This window comes from Diaphorina citri, unplaced genomic scaffold, assembly GCF_000475195.1.
Source record: "Diaphorina citri unplaced genomic scaffold, Diaci psyllid genome assembly version 1.1 scaffold191, whole genome shotgun sequence".
NCBI lineage: Eukaryota > Metazoa > Arthropoda > Insecta > Hemiptera > Psyllidae > Diaphorina > Diaphorina citri.
The window spans coordinates 160,980-185,139 of NW_007377628.1; the positions used below are offsets into that span (position 1 = coordinate 160,980).

The window sequence follows — 24,160 nt, forward strand, 5'->3', positions numbered from 1 at the left end:
GCTGTACCCATGTACATAAAAGTAGTAATAAGTACCTACCTATGTCGGTAAGTAGGTACCTAATATGTATGTAGAGTGTTGATAGATGGAAGGTATACTAAATAAATAAACCTTGACCATAAAGGAAAACTTGATAGAAAGGAAGAAAAGTTTTTCTGTTTAATTTATGAGGAATCATATTAGAGTACCTAAATTAAAAAAAAAAACTAAAAAACAAAGTTTTTTCAACTTGAAAAAAGTCCCCCCGCACTTCTACCGTCGAGGATATGCAACCTGCAACTCAGCACGGTATCATTTTCTGTTTTCAGAGTTTTTCCTGATGAATAAATTTTATTGCTGACGATTGATACTGAGTGGAGTGTGTGTATGTGTGTACATAGTAAACAAAGTGTGTTCCACCTTCCTCTTCTGTTTTCGGCTCTCTTAATTCCACCCGTTTTTTTTCTCTATTTCCACATCCCCTAACAGTTTCTTCCCCCTTGGACACTCCAGGAATTATCTAAAAGGTGGAACATCCCCCAATCGACCGACATCGACAGCCTTTATGTCCTCACATCAACTGACAATGGATTTTATTAAACCAAAGGGGAGAACCTCATTCACACAAAACCTCTCTGGGCAGGCAAAGGTACTTGAGCTTTCAAATATTTCTCCAAATTTTGAAAAGCTGCCCCATTCCACGCCCCATCCACGATGTCTCAAAGGTAAGGAATAAATTAAATAAAGTTTTCAAGTGCAGAAAGGCTTTTTCTCTCGAAATCGATTTAGAAACATAATTCACGTGAGATGTTTTAATGTATTTATTTTTAATCTAAGATGGTGGATTTCAATACAGGGTGGTAGCATTCAGGGGTCACGGTCATCAAAAACTTCAGAAAAGTAATGGAGTAATTGTACCTTCGATATCTGATCTGTCGTAGAATGATTCAAAAGAAAATTTCAACTATTCAAAGATTTTAGCAAAATACTCGTAATTTTGATTTCCTATAAATTAATTATTATTATTATTAATTTTTTTCTGAGAACTGACGAACCTCCAACTTTAATTATGATAAATCGGTTTTATTTGGATACTCTCTTCTGGTTTTACTTGTTTACTTCTACATGAATTCTAATTAACCACTATAAAATGGAATAGAATTTTTACGATTTATTTTCACAGCTTGTGCAACCATAATCACTCAACGGTTTGTAAAGCGCTCTCAGACATTTCCATTTGCTTTGAAAGATTTGTCGATTTATAATCTTGATAAGATCAGGGGAAAGGATTTAAGGTGGGATGTAGGGAGGAGAAAGATGTGGGGAAGGGAAGGCTATGTAAATTCCTCTTCTAATACCCAGTACAGATATAGGTGCATGATAATAAAAAACGTTAATAGAACAAGAGAGAGGAGGGAGAGGGAGAGAGGAGGGCAGCCCAAAAGGAATCGTGACGCGAATAAAATGGAGAAAAATTTCTCTTTCCTTATTTCCATTGAATTCAGAATTTGCAGAACATCTCTAGAGGAAACCATTTTTATCTCCAAAGAAATCATATTAAATCTGTGATCATTTCCAGTTCAACTATAGGGTAAAACTTTTCATACATCAGGTAAATTTGGAAACTTCCCCATCATATGAGAAAATTGGGAAGCACTTAAAATAGAAAATCAAGGTCGAAAAAGTGGGTTGAAATTGATTGAAAGAAAGCATAATAGAATAGAATATAAGTATGTAGTAAGGGGACTATTCTGTAAAGACTAAAGGGAATTTTTAGTCGTGACGCTTGCAGGATAAACCAGTTATGAGAAGTAATGAATTCACGAGTTTTGTAGCGCAGTATAGATACGTCATACCTCATGAGCTTGGACACGAACCTAAAGGAGCAACCCCTAAATTGATAAATAAGCTACTCGTTAGTGGGAGCTGTCACAACAAATTACCTATCCCTGACGGATCTACTTTGGATATAGGTACATATTACCCAACCCAACACTTTTTCTCTGATCGCATAGCAGGAGCATATTTTTTGGACAGCAAGAAAATCGGCAATTCGCAACATATGTGGCCTATCCACTTAGTGTCAGAGAAGATAAATGAGGTTGAAATGGCAGCGCATATAGGATGATGAAGAAGAGAAAAAAATTAGGTACAGAAAAAAAGACGGGGGGAAGAATGCATAAAATCAGGAAAATATAGAAATATTTTGCTCTAGCGAGGGAGAAGAGAAAAAGCTTGCAGGGAAATTTAAAGCTTATTGCTTTCTCTTGGTTTGCGACTTGTTGATTTTGTACACCGCACTATTATTATGGGCTTTTTATTGAGGCTGAGGAATAAGTTGGTTATTTATAGACTTATGAATTCACATGGACTTATAGTCAAAAAAGTCTTTCATTGTATTGGGGCATCGGCTCCTAAAGCAACGACAATGGATACGCCAGTACCAACAGTGGCTTTCTATTTTTACGAGCAAAGGGATTATAAATAATAGGGGATAAGGAAAATCCATGTTTTAGTTGCCATAATAATAAGCACCGAGATAGAGTCCGAAGCGGGAAAGCTCCAAACACAGTGCGGAGGAAGCACCAGGTTAGGTTCATAACATCAGACTTCGGAGCAGCACAAAAGGCAGGAAATGGGCAGGACAGCTGCTGACTTGAATAATATGTAGGACGCTGAGATCAGGGTCGGTGGAGAGAGAATTCTAGTTTGATATTATAGTAACGAAAATCTCGAAGATGATCGTAGAACTGTCTGAAACAAAAAAGCTTAATCGTGGGAACCTGGGAAGTTCTTAGCAATCTCATGTTCTCTCTTGAAAATGCCTGCCAATATTAACACTGACGTTATTCCTAGTATCTAAAATAATCATTCAAAGCCTTGAAATAGTAAAATTAATGAACAATCATTATGATCATACCTATTCGTTACGCGCGTTAGATAGGCTCCAATTTTGCTGAGCGTCTATACAAAGTCTGTTTGACTTGGGGGGGTTGAAAACCCTTCTTTCACCAGACCTGACAGTTTGCGAGGTTATAATAATAACGTGTGAATATGTGCATGTGTGGATGATGTGCTGATGTATCCATCACACCTCCAGCATGGACATGCGGAAGAGGTTCTAAGCCTCCACATCTCCACGCGAGGAATTACGAGCTACAATGGAAAGCGAAATTCATAACACATCAATGGATCCCGACAATCAACTTGGATGTGCCACGAGAAGATATATTGGAGAGGAGGTGAGAGATTAATGACTCAATGCAGTGCCAAAGAGGTGAGAAAAGTTGGGAGGTGAAGTTTTGTAAATTGACATGTTATGTGTGTGTGTTTCATACATAAAATTGACATGTTTTGTACAGAAAACACAGTTTCATTGGAGGCTTGTACCCAGTTTTAATGGAACTTAAATTAGCAGTTCTTGAATAACCACTAAAAGATAAAAAGTAAGTAATAGTGTTCAGTGAGCTAATTAATGTCGCTGCTGAGATTCAAACCATCGTCTCCTCGGTTATGGAATTCCAGGAAAAAAATGTTGTACTTTGAAAATTTTCCTATCTCCTATAAATAACTCATTCAGCTTGTTAACTACAACACCGCATACTTTCAAAAATGAAAGCTCCGCCCTTGTATGTTTAGAATATCCTACACGTGTCACCTAGCTAGGTGAATACCTAATTCTGAGAATTCTCATACATTATAATGTGTATTTATACATTAAATTTGCTTTTCCTTTTGTCAAAGGTCCGGGAAAAGCTGAATACCTATGTGAGCTAGAAATCTCAACTGTTCAAATTCCGGAGGATGAGAAAAAAATTCCACCGGTATTTCTGTCCCAATATCCTCTGGCTATCTGGATGCTTCCTTCTATACGTAAGTACGTACCTACATATTATCTTCCTAAGTAATTCTTTTATCTCTTCCTAATCTACTCATAGAATATATGTATGTAGACTGAGGCAGTTTTGGGTTAGCGGTAAGCTAACAATATCATGTTACAACAAAAATAATTGCAAGTTTTGTAAAACTGGTCAACCTTTCTCTTTACATACATCTTTCTTACTAATAGATATACATGATTATTGTATGTACCTTTTACGTGTCCGAAAACAACTCCATCTGACAGCGTCATTTAAGTATAAGTACTGAAAATTTAATCCTGTCATCATTCAATGGATACAAATTTAATCCCACTAAGCACTAAGAGCCTTATACAGACGATAGGGGTTAACAAGAAAAAATGTCACAAATTTCAAGATCCCTGACCTTCCCCCCACCCCCAATCATGTTTATTTTCCGAGCATTAAACAAAGGCAAAGAGAATGTTTTGTTCTTGGTCCCGCCAGATTCTTTGTTTCATTCTTTCATTTCTGATAGAATCATAAACTTAATTTTAGTATAATAATATTGTTCTTTGAGAAAACTCATCATTTCTCTTTTGTTTGCAAGAAAGAAATGACACATAAACCATTTAGCTAATGTGTTCAGTTCAGCATTGTTGTGCCGAATTGTACCCGGGGCGTAGGAACAATACATTTGAAAAATTAATCAAAGAAATGACCGAATAATCGAACTAGATCTTATTTTCAATCTTCCTCGGATCCCAGAGAACGTTAAAAAAGATAAAAGATTTTCCAGCGGAATAAGCAGTGCTTTTACTTTTCTATTAAAAAAACATACAATATTTTCATCATTGAGATTTTCATCTATTCATTCACGTGAGAAAGCCAGTATTCATATATGAATATAAAAGCACAATGCTTTTCCACAGCTTTTGATTCTACAGAGAGATTCTAAAAATAGTACCTATAATGCACATAAATCTCATATTAAAATTATTCTAGTGAGAGGTAAATATAACTTACACCATATAGTCATGCACAATATTAGGGATGAAAATGCGTAGCGGTAAATGAGATAGGCCGCCTGAAATGAGACACTCATGCTGTCTAAATATTATTCCTACACATGATCCGACAATTTGATATAAATCCATTTATTAATATTATAATACATAGTATGCCTAGGTGAAAACTTTATGAAGTAAAAATTCAGACAGAGAATTATGATCTCATTAACCTAATGAATGGATTTGATTACACATCATCAAATTTTACATGAACTTGACACTTATATTTATCACCAGAATAACTTACTAGTCCTAATTATAATTTTTCGATTTAACTACTAACTGGTGACTTGTACCTACTAATGATGTACATGACACAATAATAAGTTATTGAATAATGAGTGATTTTTACATTATTCTTTAGAAGTTTTTGTATTTTTCAATGCATTTTTGAAAAAAAAAAAAAAAAAAAAAAAAAAAAAAAAAAAAAAAAAACCAAATGTTTTCCTTCGAGAATAACTAGAGTGGAAACTAAAAACCTTGTTCTCTTTGTCGAACTAGACAGATTGCTGAAACCTCTGGGGGTACGTGGTGGAAATTTTTTGTTAACCATATTGTTATCCTTAACCCGTCGTCTTAACCACAGGAGACAAGGGTTTAACCACACAATTATCCGGGTGTCAGCGTTTTCAAAGGATTAAGCTCCTGAGACATTCCTGATGGCTTGTAGTAATCTATCTTGAAGACGGAGCAACTTATCTCTTTTTTCTCGAACATTTCCTTGGGAGCTATTTTTCTTTAGAATGTGGTTTTGTTGGATTTTTATTTCCTCTCTTTTACATATCAAGATTTGTGATAATTGTGATATGGCAAGCTCCTCTTTACAAAGCGTAAAAACATTAACCTCGCGGGAATTGAACCCGAGGCCTCGATCGTGCAAACCTATACCACTTGGCCAAAGAGGCTGCCATACGAACCAATATTTGTTCAAAAAACCTACTTTGGTTTCCATCATAGTAAAAATGTAGTGGAAAATCATGAGAATTGAAAACAAAAGGGGCACATTGTGGAAAAATCCATGTCGGAAAGAGAAGTTCTATCTATGGTCTTGTTATTTTAATAAAAATTTAAACCCTATTCATTCAAAAATAATGGGAAAATAAATCTAAAATCCCAAAATAATTTTGTGTACCTACCTAGTAAAATGAGAGATTTTAAAAAAGAAGTAAAGCGCTTAAAAAAAAAAAAAAAAAAAAAAAAAAAAAATTTCCGTTATACGTGAATTTTTTAAAAAAAAAAAAAAAAAAAAAAAAAAAAGCTAAGAACAACACACATTCGGCTCTGCAACAGTTTGTCGTTTCCATGAACTTTGTCCTTTTCTTGAAAATTGTTCTCTATCGCAGATCGCAGAGCTACCTCGAGATACAAAGGAAGCAAAGCTCTGAATAAAACTTACAATAGGTACGTATCCACAATCTCGTACATGATGTTTCGTCCAGCAAATACTTCGCTTCCTGTTCCCCGACGCGATGTTCAAGCAAAAAGGCTAATAGCCGTGACATGCTGAGGTTTCTGAGGTCCAGCTCATGGAATGGGATTCCAAATTGCTTCATTTTCTGAACCTATTCATGAAGAACGGAAAACCCTACAAAAACACAAATGTGAAAAAAAAGGCCAAGTTCCTTTCCAAAAATGACGGCCTATAAAAGTGGTGAGATCAGAAAATAAAGGCCAAGTCTGCAGTCCCACTTTTTCATGCCTTATGAATCTTAATTCCTTCAACCTTCTCTCAGTTTCAACTTGGCTATGTTTTCCCTACTCAAATAAATGAATAATTAAACGTGAAATCCGAAGAGAAAACATAGCCAAGTTGAAACTGAGAGAAGGTTGAAGAAATTAAGATTCATAAGGCACGAAAAACTGGGACTGCAGACTTGGCCTTTATTTTCTGATCTCACCACTTTTATAGGCCGACATTTTTGGAAAGGAACTTGGCCTTTTTTTTCACATTTGTGTTTTTGTAGGGGATCTCACTCCTTTTTTCTAAGCATGTATTTTAACATGATTAGTAGGTAACGTAGGTACCTACAGATCTTCTTATTACCGTGAGTTGTTGTTGTTGGCGGCGTTGTTGTTGTTGTTGGCGGCGTTGTTGTTGTTGTTGTTGTTGTTGTTGTTTTTGTTGTTTTTGTTGTTGTTGTTGTTGTTGTTGTTGTTGTTGTTGTTGTTGTTGTTGTTGTTGTTGTTGTTGTTGTTGTTCTTTTTGTTGGTGTTGGTGGTGGTGGTGGGGTTGTGTTGTTGTTGTTGTTTTATATCTTTTTTGTCAGTAGATGTCAACATCTACTACCATATCATTTTTGATAGGTACATATGTACTTAACCAAGTCTTTAAGGAATTTTTAAAAGAATTTTAATTGTGTTGAGCATAAATGCTTGTCACAAATGTCGTCCCCTGCATAATACACTACGCTAAATTTTATGACTTGACTTGGACTCGAACCACCAACCTCCAGATCCAGAGTCCACCGCGCTAACCACTGCACCACTGAGGTTGGTTAACTAAGTCTTTAATCATCAGCAAAATAGCGGTCGGAAATGTCGAAAAATACGGTAAAACACCGCTAACCGTTGTCTTGATGTTAATAAAACTGATATTTTGGTGTTTTTAGGTATGGTTTTGAGGGGGTCTACTCTCATAACTTTTTCGATATCTCTAACCGTTTGGTGAAAACCGCCAAAAAGCGGTTATTTCCGCCTGTGGGCGGCGCCCCAGTGCAACTTTTGCCGATTTTCAGATTTTTTCCTTTACTTACTCATCAAGACCTACCATCCTGCCAAATTTCAAGTTTCTACTATATCGGGAAGTGCCTCAACATTTTGATGAGTGAGTGAGTGAGTGAGTGAAAGGTATGTTTATATACCTTACCTAAATATGTGCCCTGAATTTCAAAAGTTTATCTTTAGAGGAATCCGATCTATGAAGGTGAGAAAAACCTGCCGAATCGGTTCGTGTAAAGATACACAGGCGTGCTTACTGGAACTTGGCCTGGCGCACTGCCGTGCGCTCAGATAATCATTTCGCTCTGACAGTGGCGAATGGTAACCCTCTCATCTGAGTGTCGTCTAGTCGTCTGCCGTGTACTGAGTAGGTATCTTCAGTTCTTCATATTATTTTCTGATTTGAGAAATTCAGCATATTCCAGATTATTCCATTGTACAAACCTTCATAATTGTTTTCCCCCTTTTACCTTATATCTCACCTGCCTAATAGAAGTGTATAAGTATTCATCTGATATTCAGCGGATAGTGTCCTCGTCAACAATCAATCTACAAAATTATTTCGTCCTATGAAATTCTAAATTACATGAAAACAGAGGACTACTGTGTATGGCCACATCGAATCTTGTTCCCTATTGTTCTAAATATTCTGAAAATTTTGCCATCTCAGCAACCCATGAAAAATGCGAAACCGTCAATAATAGAATATTGTGAATGACTTATTTATACCTCATTAATGTGGTTGTAAATGTTCAAGTACGAGTATTATACCCAGGTATGAATGATTTTGTAAACGTGATTAAGATTGTATGAAACCTTAACATTTCAGAATACAATTAGATTTTAGATCTTAACTTTGTTATCGCTCCTATATTTCCCCAATGCTATAAATGAAATAAAGGAAATTTATGGACGTGCTCGATATATTTGCTGAATAGATTACACGTAGTACATACAGTCCGTTCATAAAGTCCCAGGCCACCCTTTTAATTTTTTTTACTTTTTTAAGTTGAAATTTTGCATACAGCCCTTGATTGTGATAAAGAATTTTGGGAGGTACTCGAAGTTTTGGTAGCCCCCCAGGGGCGGCCCCAGGAAGGTCAACTTTAAAATCTCAAATTATAACCCCCTGTTTGTGATATATCATATCAAAGATCTTGAATAACGTAGTACTTTGCTACAAGTTTGAGCTTGATCCGACGAATGTGAAATTTGGATTTCGGCCCTGATGGCCTTCGGGGGTAAAAATGGATGTTTCGAAATTTCATTTTTGGGACTAAATTTCAATATGAATCATTAGTGGGATCTATTTGAAGCACAAATCACCATTCGACATGAATTTCCCATTTTTGATGCTTCCCCTATTGGCGCGAGAACATGGAAAAATGAAAATTTGAATAGGCCATAACTCCGGCCCTGGTTGTCGGATCAAGCTCAAACTTGAACCAAAGTACTACGTTTATTAAGGCCTTTGATATGATGTATTACAAACGGGGGGTTCTTTAAGTTGACCCTCCTGGGGCCGCCCCTGGGGGGTCCACCAAAACTTCGAGTACCTCCAAAAATTCTTTATCATAATCGAGCTCTGCATGCAAAATTTCAACTTCCCAGGGTGAACAGCAAAAAAATTTAAAGGGTGGCCTGGGACTTTATGAACGGACTGTATATTCCAGCAGAAATGCTCGCAACCTTTTACTAATAGAAAAATCTTTTCAACTTTATGTAGCGAAGAATGCTGCATGTTTCGCTATTGGGAATGAAAAGATTTTCTTCCAATATTTAACAAAAACCTCAAATAAAAAATAAAGAGAAAATTTAATTTTGTTAAGTGTTTTCTTTTTTAGGAGAGAAGAAAAAATGTATAACACGGTATGGCTTTTATTTTCTCCGACATACGAGTATACTTGGAAAATAATGTTGGCATTAGACTTACTTCCATCTTGGACATTCCACTCATCTCTTAAACTCAGAGGCTGGTTTTATTTTGGATTTTTTAGTACTGAAGTCTTAGCTGGAAGAGAAAAATTACATCTGTTGATGCACAATGTAAAAACTAAAATTATAAATTAAATATTATATTTAGAGATGTTTCTTAGTTTTTTTTTTTTTTTTTTTTTTTTTTTTTTTTTTTTTTTTTTTTTTTTTGGGGGGGTTTTTTTTTTTTTTTTTTTTTTTTTTTTTTTTTTTTTTTATGGCTTTATTTAATGTGGCAGGATTCTCCAAAAGGAGCTCTTCCACCCAACCACAGGTTTTGTTGAGGATCTAAATGCTTAGATCCCCGACATTGATTTTATATATTCCACTGCCATTGTTTTAAAGCTACCAAATGTAGTGGACTTACTGGCTGATACAGGGAGTGCATTCCACACTCTAGAAACCGTGAGATGGAATGATTGCTCACCTGCTGCAGTTCGATATAAACATAAAGGCAATTTCATTATTTTAGTGGAGATAGACCTGGTGCTGTACTGATTTATGTCAGAGAGGAATTCAATGGACTCAAATATATAGTTTGGATACCGCAGAATAATTATTTTGAATAGGAAAAGAAGCATGTGCAGATTTCCTCTGGATTTCAAATCCATCCAGTTAAGATCATTGTAGTAATGAGATACATGATCATATCTGGTGAGGTTGAAGACATATCGGACACATGCATTTTGTGCTACTTGAAGTGAGCGTTCAAGTTCACTGATACCACCACAGTACACAACATCACAGTAGTCAAAAATTGGATTGGAAAAATCAATGATTCAAACAACCTTTATGTGGTTTGCTGCATGATTTCAACCGTTTTGTGGTCCCACAATAATTTCTCTTATCAAGACACTGAATCTTGTTCAACATCATAGTATTAGCTTTTTTACATAAATTGTTTGGCTTACTCTTTGACTTTATTATTTGTTTATAGCTTTCCATGACGAAGTCATCATGATCATCTATGTTCATTACATCGCTTATTGATTGACAATCGGTTAGTTCTGGGACCATTTGTTCCTGAAAATCACCACACGAAGTGAAGTTTTTTCTTACACAGTCACGAGGCTTGGATATGGATAGAGATCTTCTCTTTGCTTCAATATTTTCTTTCAGAAAACCAATATTCTCTTTATAGCAAGCCAATTCACGGGTATTTTCATCAAGTTTCTTTTGACAATCATCTAAACATTTGGCATAAAGTTTATTTTTTGCTTTCGCATCTGTCAGTTCCTTCTCTAAATTCGCACTATATTCTTTTTCGTCTAAAAGTTCGTCAACACATTTTTCTAATTGTTCCTCCATTCCTGATTTGTGTAGGTTGTTTTTTCTAACTTGGTCTTGTAATTTAAACAAAAATGTTTGGTATCGAGCTAATTGTTTTTCAATAGCAACCACCATATCATCGTACTTTTTTATTTCACGACAGTACTCAATAATATCCAGCTCAGCTCTATTCACATTCAACTTAACGCGTTCTAAAGATTCTTTTAACTGTTCATTTTCCTCTATAAGATATTCATGACTCTCTTTCATGTTTTTCATTCGGTCAGTTAACACTTCGATTTTTTTCTCATTTCTCTTTAATTCTAGATCTTTTTCTTGGATATTTTTCTTGTATCTCTCCAAGTCCAGAGAAGTAAGGAATTCAGCCATCTGTTTCCGACATGCCAGAAGTTCTTCTTCTAGGTGTTCAATGTGTTTTTTGTATTCAACATTTTGTTGTTTAATCTTGTTAACTGTAGAATCTACCTTTTCTTCTTTTTCGTGCATACTTCTTTCGAGTTTTTTGTTTTGAGCACAAATTTTGTCCATGAATGTCTCAAACTCTTTTTTCATTTTCACCATTGTTTCGTCTTTTTGTTTCAGATCTTTCTGTAATTTCTCATTTTCATATTTATGTTGGTCAATTTCAATTTTCTGATTTTGTTCATAATGATTTATCTCTGAAATTGGTTGTAAACGTCTCCTTAGCTCTTCTATCTCAGATGTTAGCATGGTATTTTCATTTCTTAATAGATTCAGAGAGGCTTCCAGAGATCTAATTTTATTGATGTAAGTGTGCTCGTCATCCCCTGACATAACTAAAAATTTTGCTTGCGTGTTTGTGTTGGAGTTGCAATTAAATATGTATATGTAATAATGTATAAGTGTATATGTGTTTGAAATAAATATTGCCTAAACTAGAAACAAAAATATTTCCCAAAATTGACGTTGGAATTTTTAGAATACTGACTCTGTTGTTTAGTCTTTTTCTAAGTTGTGCTACTTTCATTTGGCTAGAATATTGTTATTATTTTTTTTTTTTTTTTACAATAAAATAAATAAATGTCCACAAAGACTTACCAACACAGATGAGAAGAGACGTCAAATATAAAATTGTCAAGCAGGGCAACATGTCGTACGAAAAATATTTTAGTCGATCTCTCGGGGACTCGAAATGTGTTCCTACTCAAAGCCACGTATCTCACTCCCGAGCAAATGTTCGTTACTGCCATGCAAGTCGCCTTTGCATTTTCAAATTCGAATCTTGAACCTGCGTTCTTGAGTCTTCTGAGAGAAAAAAGAACGTATTGCATCCAAGGAAAAAGTTGTAAGGGGAAAAAATCAGCAAGGTACTTAATTTTGTATGCCAATTGCAGACATAGATTTCGTATTCATGGCATTCTAATAGATAATTAATATTGTTTGTGTTGAGTTGTGAGCATTGTACAGAATGTACAGTGCCGTGGGTGTGATTTGTATGGTTTTTATACTTTAGGAATACTTGTTTATTTTATTTTTAGATGATTGACTCATTGATTCTCTCGCAAACTTCTGCTATTGTGTGACCAAAATTGCACTGGACAATCATGTACTTACACTTTCCTGATACCAAGGAAAATTTTCTGGGAGTCTCGTACCTACTGTTGTCAATTTTGGTTCGAGAAAAAGATGGCAGCGACAGGAAAATGGATTTTTTCCGGCCCGCCCTGACCGCGTCACATAACAACCGTTAGGAAAATATCCCCAAGGGTGCCTTCAAAGACGATGCACAATCACCCAGAGGTAGTTTACTTTATCCCTGGGTCACCCCTTTACTAAATGGGGATAGATTTAATTTTTTCAAATTCTTTTTTTATTTATAAAAATGTAATCTGAGCAATAAAAAGCTCTCGAGCATCTGTTCCCCAGTATTTATGTTCACGCAAATAAATTTTTCTGCATGCGAAGATAACGCCATATGTGGAACTCGGGGAGATATTCTTTTTTTTTTTCCTCTGTTCATAATCGTATTTTATGTGGCGTATACTTTATTATCATGGCAAGATAGAAATAAATATTTAGAACGTATATCTACTCATACGTGCAAGGCAAACAGAAAGTCACAAGTCAACACAATGTTTATTCTTTTCACGAAAGTGTCACTGAGGAAAAAAGAAGTGTGAGGTAAATATGAATACAGAACAAACAAAAAGTTCGGTTGCTCACGTCATCATTTTGATTTTTGAAACTGGCAGATGACAAACTGATGGTGGGTACCTGAATCAAAGGCTGTAGGTAACTTGCGTACTATTTCAATTTTAACCTTCTAGTTGCGTACTAAAATGAAAACAAGCTGAGCCCGTCCCTCCGGGAATTATTTAGCCCGTAGTTTATTCGATCGTGATTAGAGAAAATCAGTACCTATGTACCTACCTAATTTGTTTAATATTCAGTTTTATTCTTGATTTGATTTTACTTTCATGTAATGATTTAAAATCAAGACTAGAGCCCGTTCTCCCTTTATTCCCAAATTCCCAATGAAGTCACCCATCCAATTATTTTGGCCTTGCTCGCTTTGAGTTCATAGGTCGTCGCAACAAATTTCAAGATCAAAGCTCATTTGTGTGAAAAAATGTAAAAAAAAATCCCCCAAAAACCAGTTTTTTTGGTTTTTGCAAGGTAAGACGTAAAATTAAAACGAAATTTGGTTGTTAGGACCATGAGAAGAAAAGCTGCTGAAGGAGCTGTTTCTCTTGTCAAAGAGATCTCCGCTATAAGCAGTTTTAATTGTACCACTAGCTCCAAATTCCTGGTACATCTCGTCCAAACATGGAAGCGATGACATATTTTGGAATCTGGCGCGTGATAATGTCGCTATGGCTACATAGGCTACATACATAGCCAAAAATGCAACGTCGTCGGCTAGCTGCTAGGAGTGTATAAAGAGTAAAAATTAAGCGTGAGACGCTGAGACGAGCGAAAATCAGAAATACGCCTCGCACATAGCTTACGATCGCGTTTACAAGGCAAGCTCCGCTAGCTTATTACTCCTTCCTAGTAGGTGCATCTCCTCAACGAAGAGTTTCAGAAACTGGTGAAAAGTTGAGCTCTCTGGCATATTTTTTCAAGATGGAATACTTAGCTCCCTCTCTGGGCAAATCGTGTTAGCACAAGAGGAAAATGAAAGTTTCCAAAGTTCACCTATCCGTACTTTTTATTCTTTGAGAGAATACACATGTCGAGAAAGTTCAAGCAAAATCCTGAAGGTGGAGCCAGGAATTTGACTTCTATACCTGTGTTCCTTTGTAAAGTGCAAGAATGCATTTTTATTATTCGTCATTGTTATACGTATCCATTATGCATTTTACATAACCTAGTAGTCCTAGTACCTATCTATGTAATTATTGTTAGGTATTTACGAATGGTGACGTTTTGACAGACTTATCCAATCCTTTTCCAGATGTCGATTCTCCTTTCCAATGGACTTGTCCCCATATGCTCGGACGGAGTAATGAAATCAACGATTGACTCATCATCATTGGTTAGCAGCCGAGATGCTGGTTTGCAGCAGTACGCCATGATTCTCGATCTTCTGCTTTCCTCTTCAGGTATGTTACCCACACCTACACTATCCCAAATTTTATAATTCGGCACTCCACCCACTTCGAACCAATAACTTCCAGATCCGAATCCGAGGATCACTGCACCAACCACTATTCCACTACACCTCTGTGGTTGGTAGAAGTAGGTAAAATATAGCCCTCACTTCGCTCAATCAAAATCTCTGAAAACCTGGATAAAAGACATTATCGAATCGAAGACAGTCAAAATCTCTGAAAACAAAAAATTGGTACGGAAGACACAAATCGTTGACCGCTTGACTAACTTGATGTCCTTGATGGCAACCCGGCACGCTTTGCATGCCTCCCGTCACAGCTTTCTTATCAGCACCTCAGTAAACTTGTCTTGTTATCAGTAAGCATGTCACAATTCATTCCAGTATTGTTCCGCGTTTTCGTTCGAGCGAGAGAGTTGGATTTTTGTTTGGATAAAATTTTGAAAATTTCTAACAACTTTTTGCGGTAATTATTTCGTAGTTTTTTCTATGCCTCTTATTATTATTACTATCATTATTATTATTTTTTTTTAATTATTATTTTTATGAACTAAATTTTGAATATTTACTCCTGAATTAATTTTATTTATATTTTTTATTAAGATTTATACTATGTAAGATAGATGAATATATGAATTCTTCGCTACTTACATAGGTAGATGAGTACTTTCCTACATACACGTCTTACACTTATCAATTTGAATAGCTTGAAAGCTTGAATGTGATTGGGCTGCATTTTTATGATCAGGTATTATGTTCTAGTATTCTATTTAAGAATAGACATCAAACCTTCCGAATCAGTGATTCAAGTATTTAAATTATTTTACTAGACATTCCAAGAAATTAAGAAATCTGAATCTTTCTGTCTGTTTTTGTCTTTCACATTCGCGTGTATGCATTATCGTCAGCATTATTTTACTGCTGACATGTTGGGACGTTGGTACCTTCTACCTATTAGCTTTAAGCCACGAACATTAATGATTGATGAATCTTTATCTGTCAATTCATCTCGATTTGTTTCATTATGATATTTTGTTGGAAAAATATGTCATCTTTGTATATTTTCTGATTTATTAATTCACTTTTGGAGAGATCAAATTTCAAAACTACCCGACGCGATGTACCTAAAATACAGAACCTCGTTCAAAACAATTCTTCTTATGTTCCTATCTATCAAATGATTACTGCCAATAAATGTTCAAAAACATCAAAAAGAATTAGCATACCACCCTGCCCGTTGAAATCTGTCCAAAAGAAACAATTTCATCCTATGAACATCTTGATCACAGTCTCATGGCTCTGAAACACCTTGTACCTAGATTGAATAGGTAGTTGTTGAGAAATGGGCAGGATAGACCTGAACTCAAGGACTTGGAAAATGCTCCACAGTATCTTCTCTACCTTGAGGTTATTTGCACCCTAACCGCACATAAGGAGATTACGTTTTCATCCCATCAAGTAACTTTAAGGGCTTCGGGCTTAATTTTAGGCAGGTTAGGAAAGAAATTTGATACCAGGCTTGTACAGCGCGACTGCATACTAAGTATGACCACTAATGAATCAATTAGATTTACATAGCATGCATGCATGCATATTTTGTTTTAAGAAGGTCAAAGGGCAGTCAGTTTCTATAGTATTTTTGTGTTTTCGTGTTAGGGCACATATACCTATGCATGTACCAGGTACCTACATATGTCTACCCGATACCAATGTAGGTTTCCGATTCCCGTATAGATAAAACTGAGTTCAGATATCTAATAACGGAAGAATTAGGTGTCGCAACAGTGTAGGTATCTAAGTATTTTAAATTCTCGAAAGTGTTATTTTGCAAAATTTTAAAAATCTTACATATGTAGGACGTAGGACCCTTTCAAAGTTGTGAGTTGTTTTGCTGTAAGATATTGTGAAAAAATTGAAGAGAATTCTTATGTGGTGAACCTAGTCCCTTGGAAAATTGTAAAGTGATAGGGGGCTTTAGATTTCATGCACTTGTATTAGCTGAGACGCGTAATGCCTCAATGCCTGTAACTATCATAAGAAGCTAAGAATAATTTCCTTGGGGAAATCAAAAATTCAAACTGTCTAAGAACTCCGGGCCATCGATTTCCTCCTTTTTCCTATCGAGAATCTAGATGACCAGATATCGCAAAGCGTGAGAAAAAATTCTGTTTTTATTTTATTTTAAAATTCGTTTTCCACGTTTAAATTCTAAATATCAACTTGGACTACTACAATACTAAATTACCGGAACTTTGACCCTGAATGACGGCCGAACCGTCCCTTCTGGAGCTTTTTCTATCAAAAATAGAGAACAAGAAAAAGATAAAAATAATGAGAAAGGCAATGGTAGTGAGCATTGAAAGAACGGGCATTAAGAATCAGGAAAACAACAGACTTTCTCTTTTTCTGGATGAGATGTACTTTCGTTCCCCCTACCTCATAATGTTAAAGTTCTCACACGTGCAAAATCTCCGATCAGAAAGCTTGATAGGAAATAAGATGAATGGACCAATAAAAAAACTGGATTACCATACTGCGGTTTAACCGATTCAACAACTTTGAAATTCAATTGTAAAAATTGGATGAGTCCAGGTTAACAAGTTTAATGCCAAAGTTTTTCGAATTTGGGGACTTTCGTCTGACACCAATGTAAATTTATTTATTTAATTGTAGTCTACATTGTTGTCTTCCAGGCACCACCCATGTTCTGTAGCAAAGGGCCCATTTTCTGTAACAACTGACTTATTCATTGGAAAAGAAATAACCAAAAGTTCCTATAGCAAAATGGAATGTGAAAACGTTGTGATGAGCTTTTGAATACCTTTTTATAATTATGAAATGTCTACGAACTCGTACCTATCTATGTTAGCAGAAGAAGACGAACCTTGATTATTTTGATCCACCTTAAATTACTCAAAACATATGTAGTAAGTTCGGACCTGGATGGAAGAATTTTGGTCCAAAGAAAGACTGTGGGCAAAACCAATAAATTAGGCATGTTCGCACGGAGGTTTGTGTCTAATAAATAAGACGAAATGTTTGCTTGTTTGTCCGCAGGTCTTGTACAGTTAGAACCAAGGTTCGGTGATAAATTATGCAATTTGCACATTTTAGTTTGAAACCCATTGCCCATGCTGTATAAGTCCTTGAAGAGTTTATCCTACTCGTTTTTTAGCAGATGGGTATTTACTCTTAGATGACATACGGTTTAAGTTTGGCAAATAAAAGTTAATGACCTATTAGTTGTTTTAATTTGTGAGTATTCTTCTCGGAGATGAGTTTCTATTGATATGGGGAATGTATTTAATCAATGTTCATTTCTTGATCGTCATTCTCTTCCCTCTTGTTTGGTATCGTCAATATTACCATTTAGTTTTCAGTTTGTTGGGTATAATATTTTGTTTTGAAGATTCAAGGTTACATTTTAGGTAGGTAGTTCAATGAATGTTTTGGTAATAAATAGTATTACGTTAACATATACTTTGCTATTTGTTACTGAGAATGTCATCATATGTCTTGGTTTAGAATTATGACATCATCTGTTTTAATTCCTTAGGTACCTGTACTCACGTTTAGCCAATGTGTGCCATATTTGAAATTTTTGCTTTATAATTTACATACTAATTATGCCTATAATAAGCTCGAGACATTAAATGTTCCCTAAGTAACTGTGAATTGCAATAAGATACAATAAAATGCAAAATATAACCCGATCCATAACGCTGAACGGTTTGTCAGTGACAGCAACACTTCCTGTGAAGGTGACATCCCAAGGTACGTATTATATGCCCTAAACTCCTAAACCCCAATGTAGCTAATGTTAATTGTAAAATTTGAACATTGTTGCTCCGACACTCGTAATACACTCGAGACTGCAAAGATTATAATCCAAAAATTGGTCAAAAAAATACCGCTTTTATTCTTTTCAAAGGGTTTGAATTAAGGTAAGTTTTACCTTAAAAAAGCTCTTAACCTTTACTATACCAAGAAAACTTGCAGCATTTGCAGTCAAGGGGATCGAGTTACCTCGAAGACATGATCAAGAACAATTAACTTCTTTGCTTTCAGATCAAAAAGAAGGTAAACAAGTCAATGAAGAATATTGAAAGCGAATAATTTGTTTTGTACTTTGAGTCTGAAGATACTTGCTAACATAAATAATACGAACATATCCGAGCCAATGCTTTCTGTCAGCAACATATGCTCGATACGTTTTTCAAACTCTGTAAAAGTTCAAACTCTCTCTACCTCGCGTGTAGAGGAGGTATTCCTGGAAAAAAGCATTGAGATATTGCTTTCGAAAGAAAGAATATTGCTTTCTTGTCTAACTCATTATCAGATCACGTACGCTGTAATGTGATTTCTTTTTATCGTCACCAATATAAGAAATCTGTACTAAATGTATTTATTTCCTTCAACAGGGTTCACTGCTCCACCGAAGATTTCTTTGAATATACTTACTCAATAGCATTCTTATTAAGCCCGTTTACACTTGGAAAACTGGTTGGTAACTAGAGTTTCTAAATGTAAACTGTAAAGTCACGTCCAATACACTGGAATAAGACACCATACCCGAAGCAACCAAGGAGTTATAAGAGCTCTTATTTAATTGTATTGGAAGTGTGTCTTTACGAACCGTCAAGAAAATTGAGTAACAAATCATTTAAGTTACCTACCATTTCATCAAAAATTGTAATTTATTGTGGTCTTCTTGCTAATTTGATATTCCTTTAGGAGTCCACCAATGAACTCTGTTGATTTAATTGAGACATGAACTTTTCATAAAACACTGCACCAGAGAGCTTTTTTGCTAAATTGGCAAGTCATTATTATACATAACACGTATAGTAAGGGGTAGCAGAGTAGTACCAATCTTATATGAATTCAAATGACGAAGGACTTTCCCCAGGAAGTTGAGTAAAACTTTGGAACTTGAGCACAAAGTTTAGAGAAACGTCTACTTATCAAATTACAACATTGTCAAATGGTACCTTTAAAAATGTTCAGAATGTGCAGATTCAATGTAGAAGTTAGAAGACTATTCAAATTTACAAAGTACCTAAACCTTGGAACATAATATTAGTTTACCTACTCTTGTTTTTGCTAGCTTTTCTTGTGTACATTCAATCTCTTCTTGTTGCAGTATCTACATATTGTTATCTACTTCATCCTACTCACTTCTGACTTTTTCATCCTGTTTAACTTTCGTCAGCTCCTTTATGTAATATTGTTTTCTCGCTTTTTTAATATCTCCTGTAGAACAAAATGAACGCTTTCAGGAAATTTGAAACAAAAATAAACATCGAAACGTTTCTTTCCCTTCAGTAATCCGAAGTGAGCTCGCCAGACAGAATTTCAATTTTCATTACATATTGTCTCTTTGGATTCTTATTGAGTGTAAAGAAAAGCTGTTTATTGTGCCATCCTCAATACCAAGGATTTTACAAGATTGTCAGTTTAAGTGTCCATTTCATACATGTTATATCTACCCACATAGTGTGTTTACCTAATAATATGATGTTCTAGGCACCTAGTAGTTAAAACCTACTTTGTATGACAATATCTAAACCCATTTGTTATTCAAATTGTTCTGCGTAACATTTCCCACCCCATAATTTTCACTTGTCGCATAGCTTACCTATTGCTCTTCCATTCTTCCTATGTCTTTAATAGGTTAATTTGTTCAATGTGTTCTCGTTTATTGCATAACAAATTGCATTCCTCGTCTCGCATAGTCTCTAGCGTTTGCAATTTCCATGCTGCGTTTATCACTTCCTCAACGTTTTCTTTTATTAAATTTTCCATGTCTATTTACAATTTTATCTGTCAATTTACTCTGTCATTTGTGTGTTCGCAATTTTGTATTCCAGGTATTATATGTATTTCCCTAGATTGAAATCCTTCTCTTAATTTAATTCCAGATGAGTCAGATCTCCCGGATGGTTCCTGGTTTCCCAGCACGGTGTTTCGTCCAGGACTCAGGAGGAATTTGAATTCCAGAACGTCTGCTATTCGTATCGCCAAAGTAAGTTAATAGATTTAGTATGTACATTTAAAGAGCATTCATTATAAATGTAAGCAGATGTAAACACACCTCGAAAGAGACTTACTCAAGTAGGTTCTCAGTATTATTATTTATGCATTTCTAATTTTCTAAAAATAATTAAAATCTAAGAACAAAGAGTTTTTGATTTAAAGTCTTCACTGTGTTTAATCCTCTCAGAAAATTTCAAACTCAATATAACGTACTTAACTAGCGTAAGTTTGGTTTTGTCTCGATACCTAACAGTAAAGTCTGAAGAATCCCAGATGCGTGAATGCGAGTGTAGGTAATTATGAAACCTAGAAACAAGTAAAAGTAGCTGGGTATAATTGGTTATTGAGATTTTATGTTGAAACCTCCTGGGTGTTGAAGACACTGGCATTCTTGAAGCAACTCTCGTCACGACATCAGGTTTTGATCTAGGAAATGACTCCAGCACATAAACCCTGCCCAATGTAAAGTGTACCATCACATTAGCTTCATTGTATCAGGACTGGATACAGCATGATATCAGAGAAAAGTACAGGACAGCTATGCACAATTCATTGGAAAGCATTAAATGCAACTCAGTTCAAATGGATAAGAAAGAATATAAGAACTTAGCTATAGTTGAAATAGAAATGAAAGAAATACGAAGGAAGAAAAGAGTCTAAAATACATTGAGATTGGGAGAGAAAATCATAATATGAAAAGGTAATAAAAACCTTGATATTCTGGCGAAAGATTTTTTTAGCTTTTTTTTCTGAAGCTTTCATATATTGTTGACCTTTTTAAAATGCTGAGCAGGGTGACCCTCAGTGAGGGGTCTGGCGTTACGTTAAGTTCCCTAATACTTTTATATTTTCAACCCGACCAAAATATAAAATATGTTTTTTGAAATGACATTTTCCCCCCGTATATGTTTTGGCTGCTCTCCACGCGTGAATGTTTTTGAGTCGAGTGTAAATAGTTGCTCGCTGTATCCCATTGTCCCTATTGTACCCCATTGAGAGTTGCTCATTGTACCCCAATGTTTAATGAAACACACCAGGATTTTTTAATACTTGCATTGGGATATTGCACTACCTACCTATAACATTGTCCAGTGCATGCATACAGTGTGAGCAGTCTCATTGATTTTGCAATGATTTTTTTTTTCAACCCTGGAGTCGTTAGTTGGTAATTTATTTCTGTTTCCCCCTCTTACTGGAGTTAATTAGTTATTTGTTTCTATTTTCCTCCTCTTACAGGAGTAGTTAGTTATTTGTTTTTATTTTCTACCTCTTTTCATTCCACTCCTTCGCTTTCTCTTCTCTCTCCATTCTCATTGCACACTTTCCAACTCTTTCCACTTTCCCATCCAAATATTTTGTTTAGTGTATCTTTTGCTCGAGTCTCTCCATCTCTTTGCCTAGCCATTCTGTTTGTAGAATACCTCATGCTATGTTCAAAGGTATACGAGAACAAGTTACAAACTATTATGAGTTATGAGTCACAAAGTGCTAGAAATCTTCTTCATCTCACAAACTGGCAACATTTTTCCTCTTGTTGTTACATGCATTACCTACATTTCTTCTTTCTTTCTATTATTCTCGCTCTCTCTCTCTCTCCCTCCCCCTCCCTTTCTCTCTCTCTCTTTCTCCCTTTACCTCCCTCTCCTTCTCTTGTTTTAGTTTGTCCTTTGCTTATTATCTTTTTGATAAGGTTCATTTTTGGAAAGGTAGAAAAATATAGAAGCCTGGAAGGAGGGGGGGGGGGAGTTAACTCAGGGCCGTTTTAAAAGGCGCTCATATTTAGAGTTACTTGCGGCATTTGATAAACATTTTTGAGTGGAAAGCGAGTAGCAAACACGTAGATAAAAGCGTGAACAAGGATTATAACTTATTTAAGTAAGGAATTGATTGTGTTAACTGTTAAGCATACATAACTTGTCACAAATGAATGTCGTTCCCCGCCTTATTGCACCTGGATAAATTTGATGACTTGATTTGGACTCGAACCCCCAACCTCCAGATCTGAAGTTCACCGTGAACCATTACACCACTGAGGTTGGTTTGCAAAATAAAAGTGCTTCCTATTCTTATAGGTCAGGGATAGCACCATCACCAGGTACATAAGTCCGGACCTGTCTTTCAGCCAAGTTCTGTCCCATATCAAGAAGAGAGGATTTAGAAAATGTCGGAGGTTCCAAAAGATCCTCTTGCTTTACGTGAGGGAAATGTTAACACGCCAAACTTTTCCGAGGATTAAAAATTCAAATATTTTCCTAGTAAAACCTTTTTTTACTGGAATGGATTTGTTCGTTTTATTTTTGCCTTCTTGGTCTGACTTTTTTCCCGTAGCTTATTTGCGAGTAACTTTTGAGCACCTAAAGTGAAGGATGAAAAAGTTAGTGGACAGTGATGGACAAGAGGAAGGGCGATGATTGCAAGGGGTGGAAAATATGGTTTGTTAATGGAAGAGTTGAGGATTTACTGTCTGAGAAAAGAGTACCTACTACCTACCTATAGTTTGGTTAGCATTTACCACACGTACAAAGTTGGACATTGGAAATTGTCTCTCAATACATAGGTAACTTTTAGTCATAAAATTATTCATTTTATTGATGAAAAACTTGGATTTCCCTCAGAAGTTACATAAAGCCGCAGGCTTCTTGTTAGTATTTAAGAACCATGAACGTAGGAATCATAGGATAAAACTAGGGTAGTAGAAATTTCTAAATTATATGTACCTACTGACCATAGATGTTTGTTTATTATAATGGCATAAAGAGATTTAAAGATCAGACCAGGAAACAAAAGCCCTTAAAAAAGGTCATTTATTATTTGACTGTAAGCTGACCTTTTCATGGAAACAATGGATTTTTTCCTTTGAAATACCTACCTTCCTTTCTTTTCCTCTTGGACTTTGTTGATCCTTTAGATTTAGAAGTAAAAGGCTTAAAAGAAGAGCGCTAGGCCATCCTCTCCTTCCCCATTTCTATAATCTCCCCTACACAGTAGGAATTTTTGAGAGTTGTAAAACATTTTTCCGAGAGTGCCGTTTGTGTGTGGGTATTTACAGTTCATGTTTCTAGGAAAAAGGATGCTTTGATCTCAGAGCAGATTTCATTCATTCCTTGGGAAGAATTTTATACGTAGGTAATTTCATTGTTTTTCAATTCATTCTATGTAGATTTCTAGAGGAATTACTTTTTTCACTACTGGATATCCAACCATATGGGGGAAAAAAACATTAATACTGACCAATAAATCTCTCAAGCATAGTTAATCATCTCATTCTCTGGAGTTTAGTACATTGCCCTGATTCATATTAACTGCTCATCTCTATTGGACCCTGTACAATTATGTGGGATACTTCGGGATTATAGGATTGCACGGAAAAGATTGTGTCAGCAACAAACATTACATCATGATATGAGCTGTAGTCTAGAAAGCTCCGTAAGGAAAGCAGACGTCTAATCTGATGTCAGCTGAATAAGCTACTAGTGGATATGTATAGGTAGTATCAAACCTGAATTCCACAGTCATCATTGGATTTAGTCGACTTGAGAAGAGGCTTAGGATTTATGAAGTAAATTGATTTTTTGCCCAACATTGTCTCTCAAGACGCCCATATGAAAATGAAAGTTTATTACGCTCGAATGGACGGACATTTTGGGAAGAGATTAGTGGGAATGACTCAACGTATCCTC

At 35.6% G+C, this 24,160-nt stretch overlaps 2 protein-coding genes across 2 annotated transcripts in view; both read right to left on the reverse strand.

Annotated features, from left to right (window-relative positions):
* LOC103505727 (lachesin-like) overlaps positions 1 to 12,229 on the reverse strand; it is a 42,308-nt gene extending 30,079 nt beyond the window's left edge. Inside the window, exon 1 of the mRNA XM_008470082.3 lies at positions 11,930 to 12,229. Within this exon, the coding sequence (XP_008468304.1) occupies positions 11,930 to 11,981 (52 nt within the window). The 5' untranslated portion in view covers positions 11,982 to 12,229. The remainder of the gene's footprint in view (positions 1 to 11,929) is intronic.
* On the reverse strand, positions 10,122 to 11,840 carry LOC103505714 (golgin subfamily A member 6-like protein 7). Its single transcript, XM_026820985.1, has one exon. The coding sequence runs from the start codon at positions 11,663 to 11,665 to the stop codon at positions 10,352 to 10,354; it is 1,314 nt and encodes a 437-aa protein (XP_026676786.1). The 5' UTR covers positions 11,666 to 11,840; the 3' UTR covers positions 10,122 to 10,351.
* Positions 12,230 to 24,160: the final 11,931 nt, after the last annotated feature.

Bases quoted from the DNA above. Each gene is read 5' to 3' on its own strand.
- LOC103505714 (XM_026820985.1), bottom strand. From the start codon at position 11,665: ATGTCAGGGGATGACGAGCACACTTACATCAATAAAATTAGATCTCTG.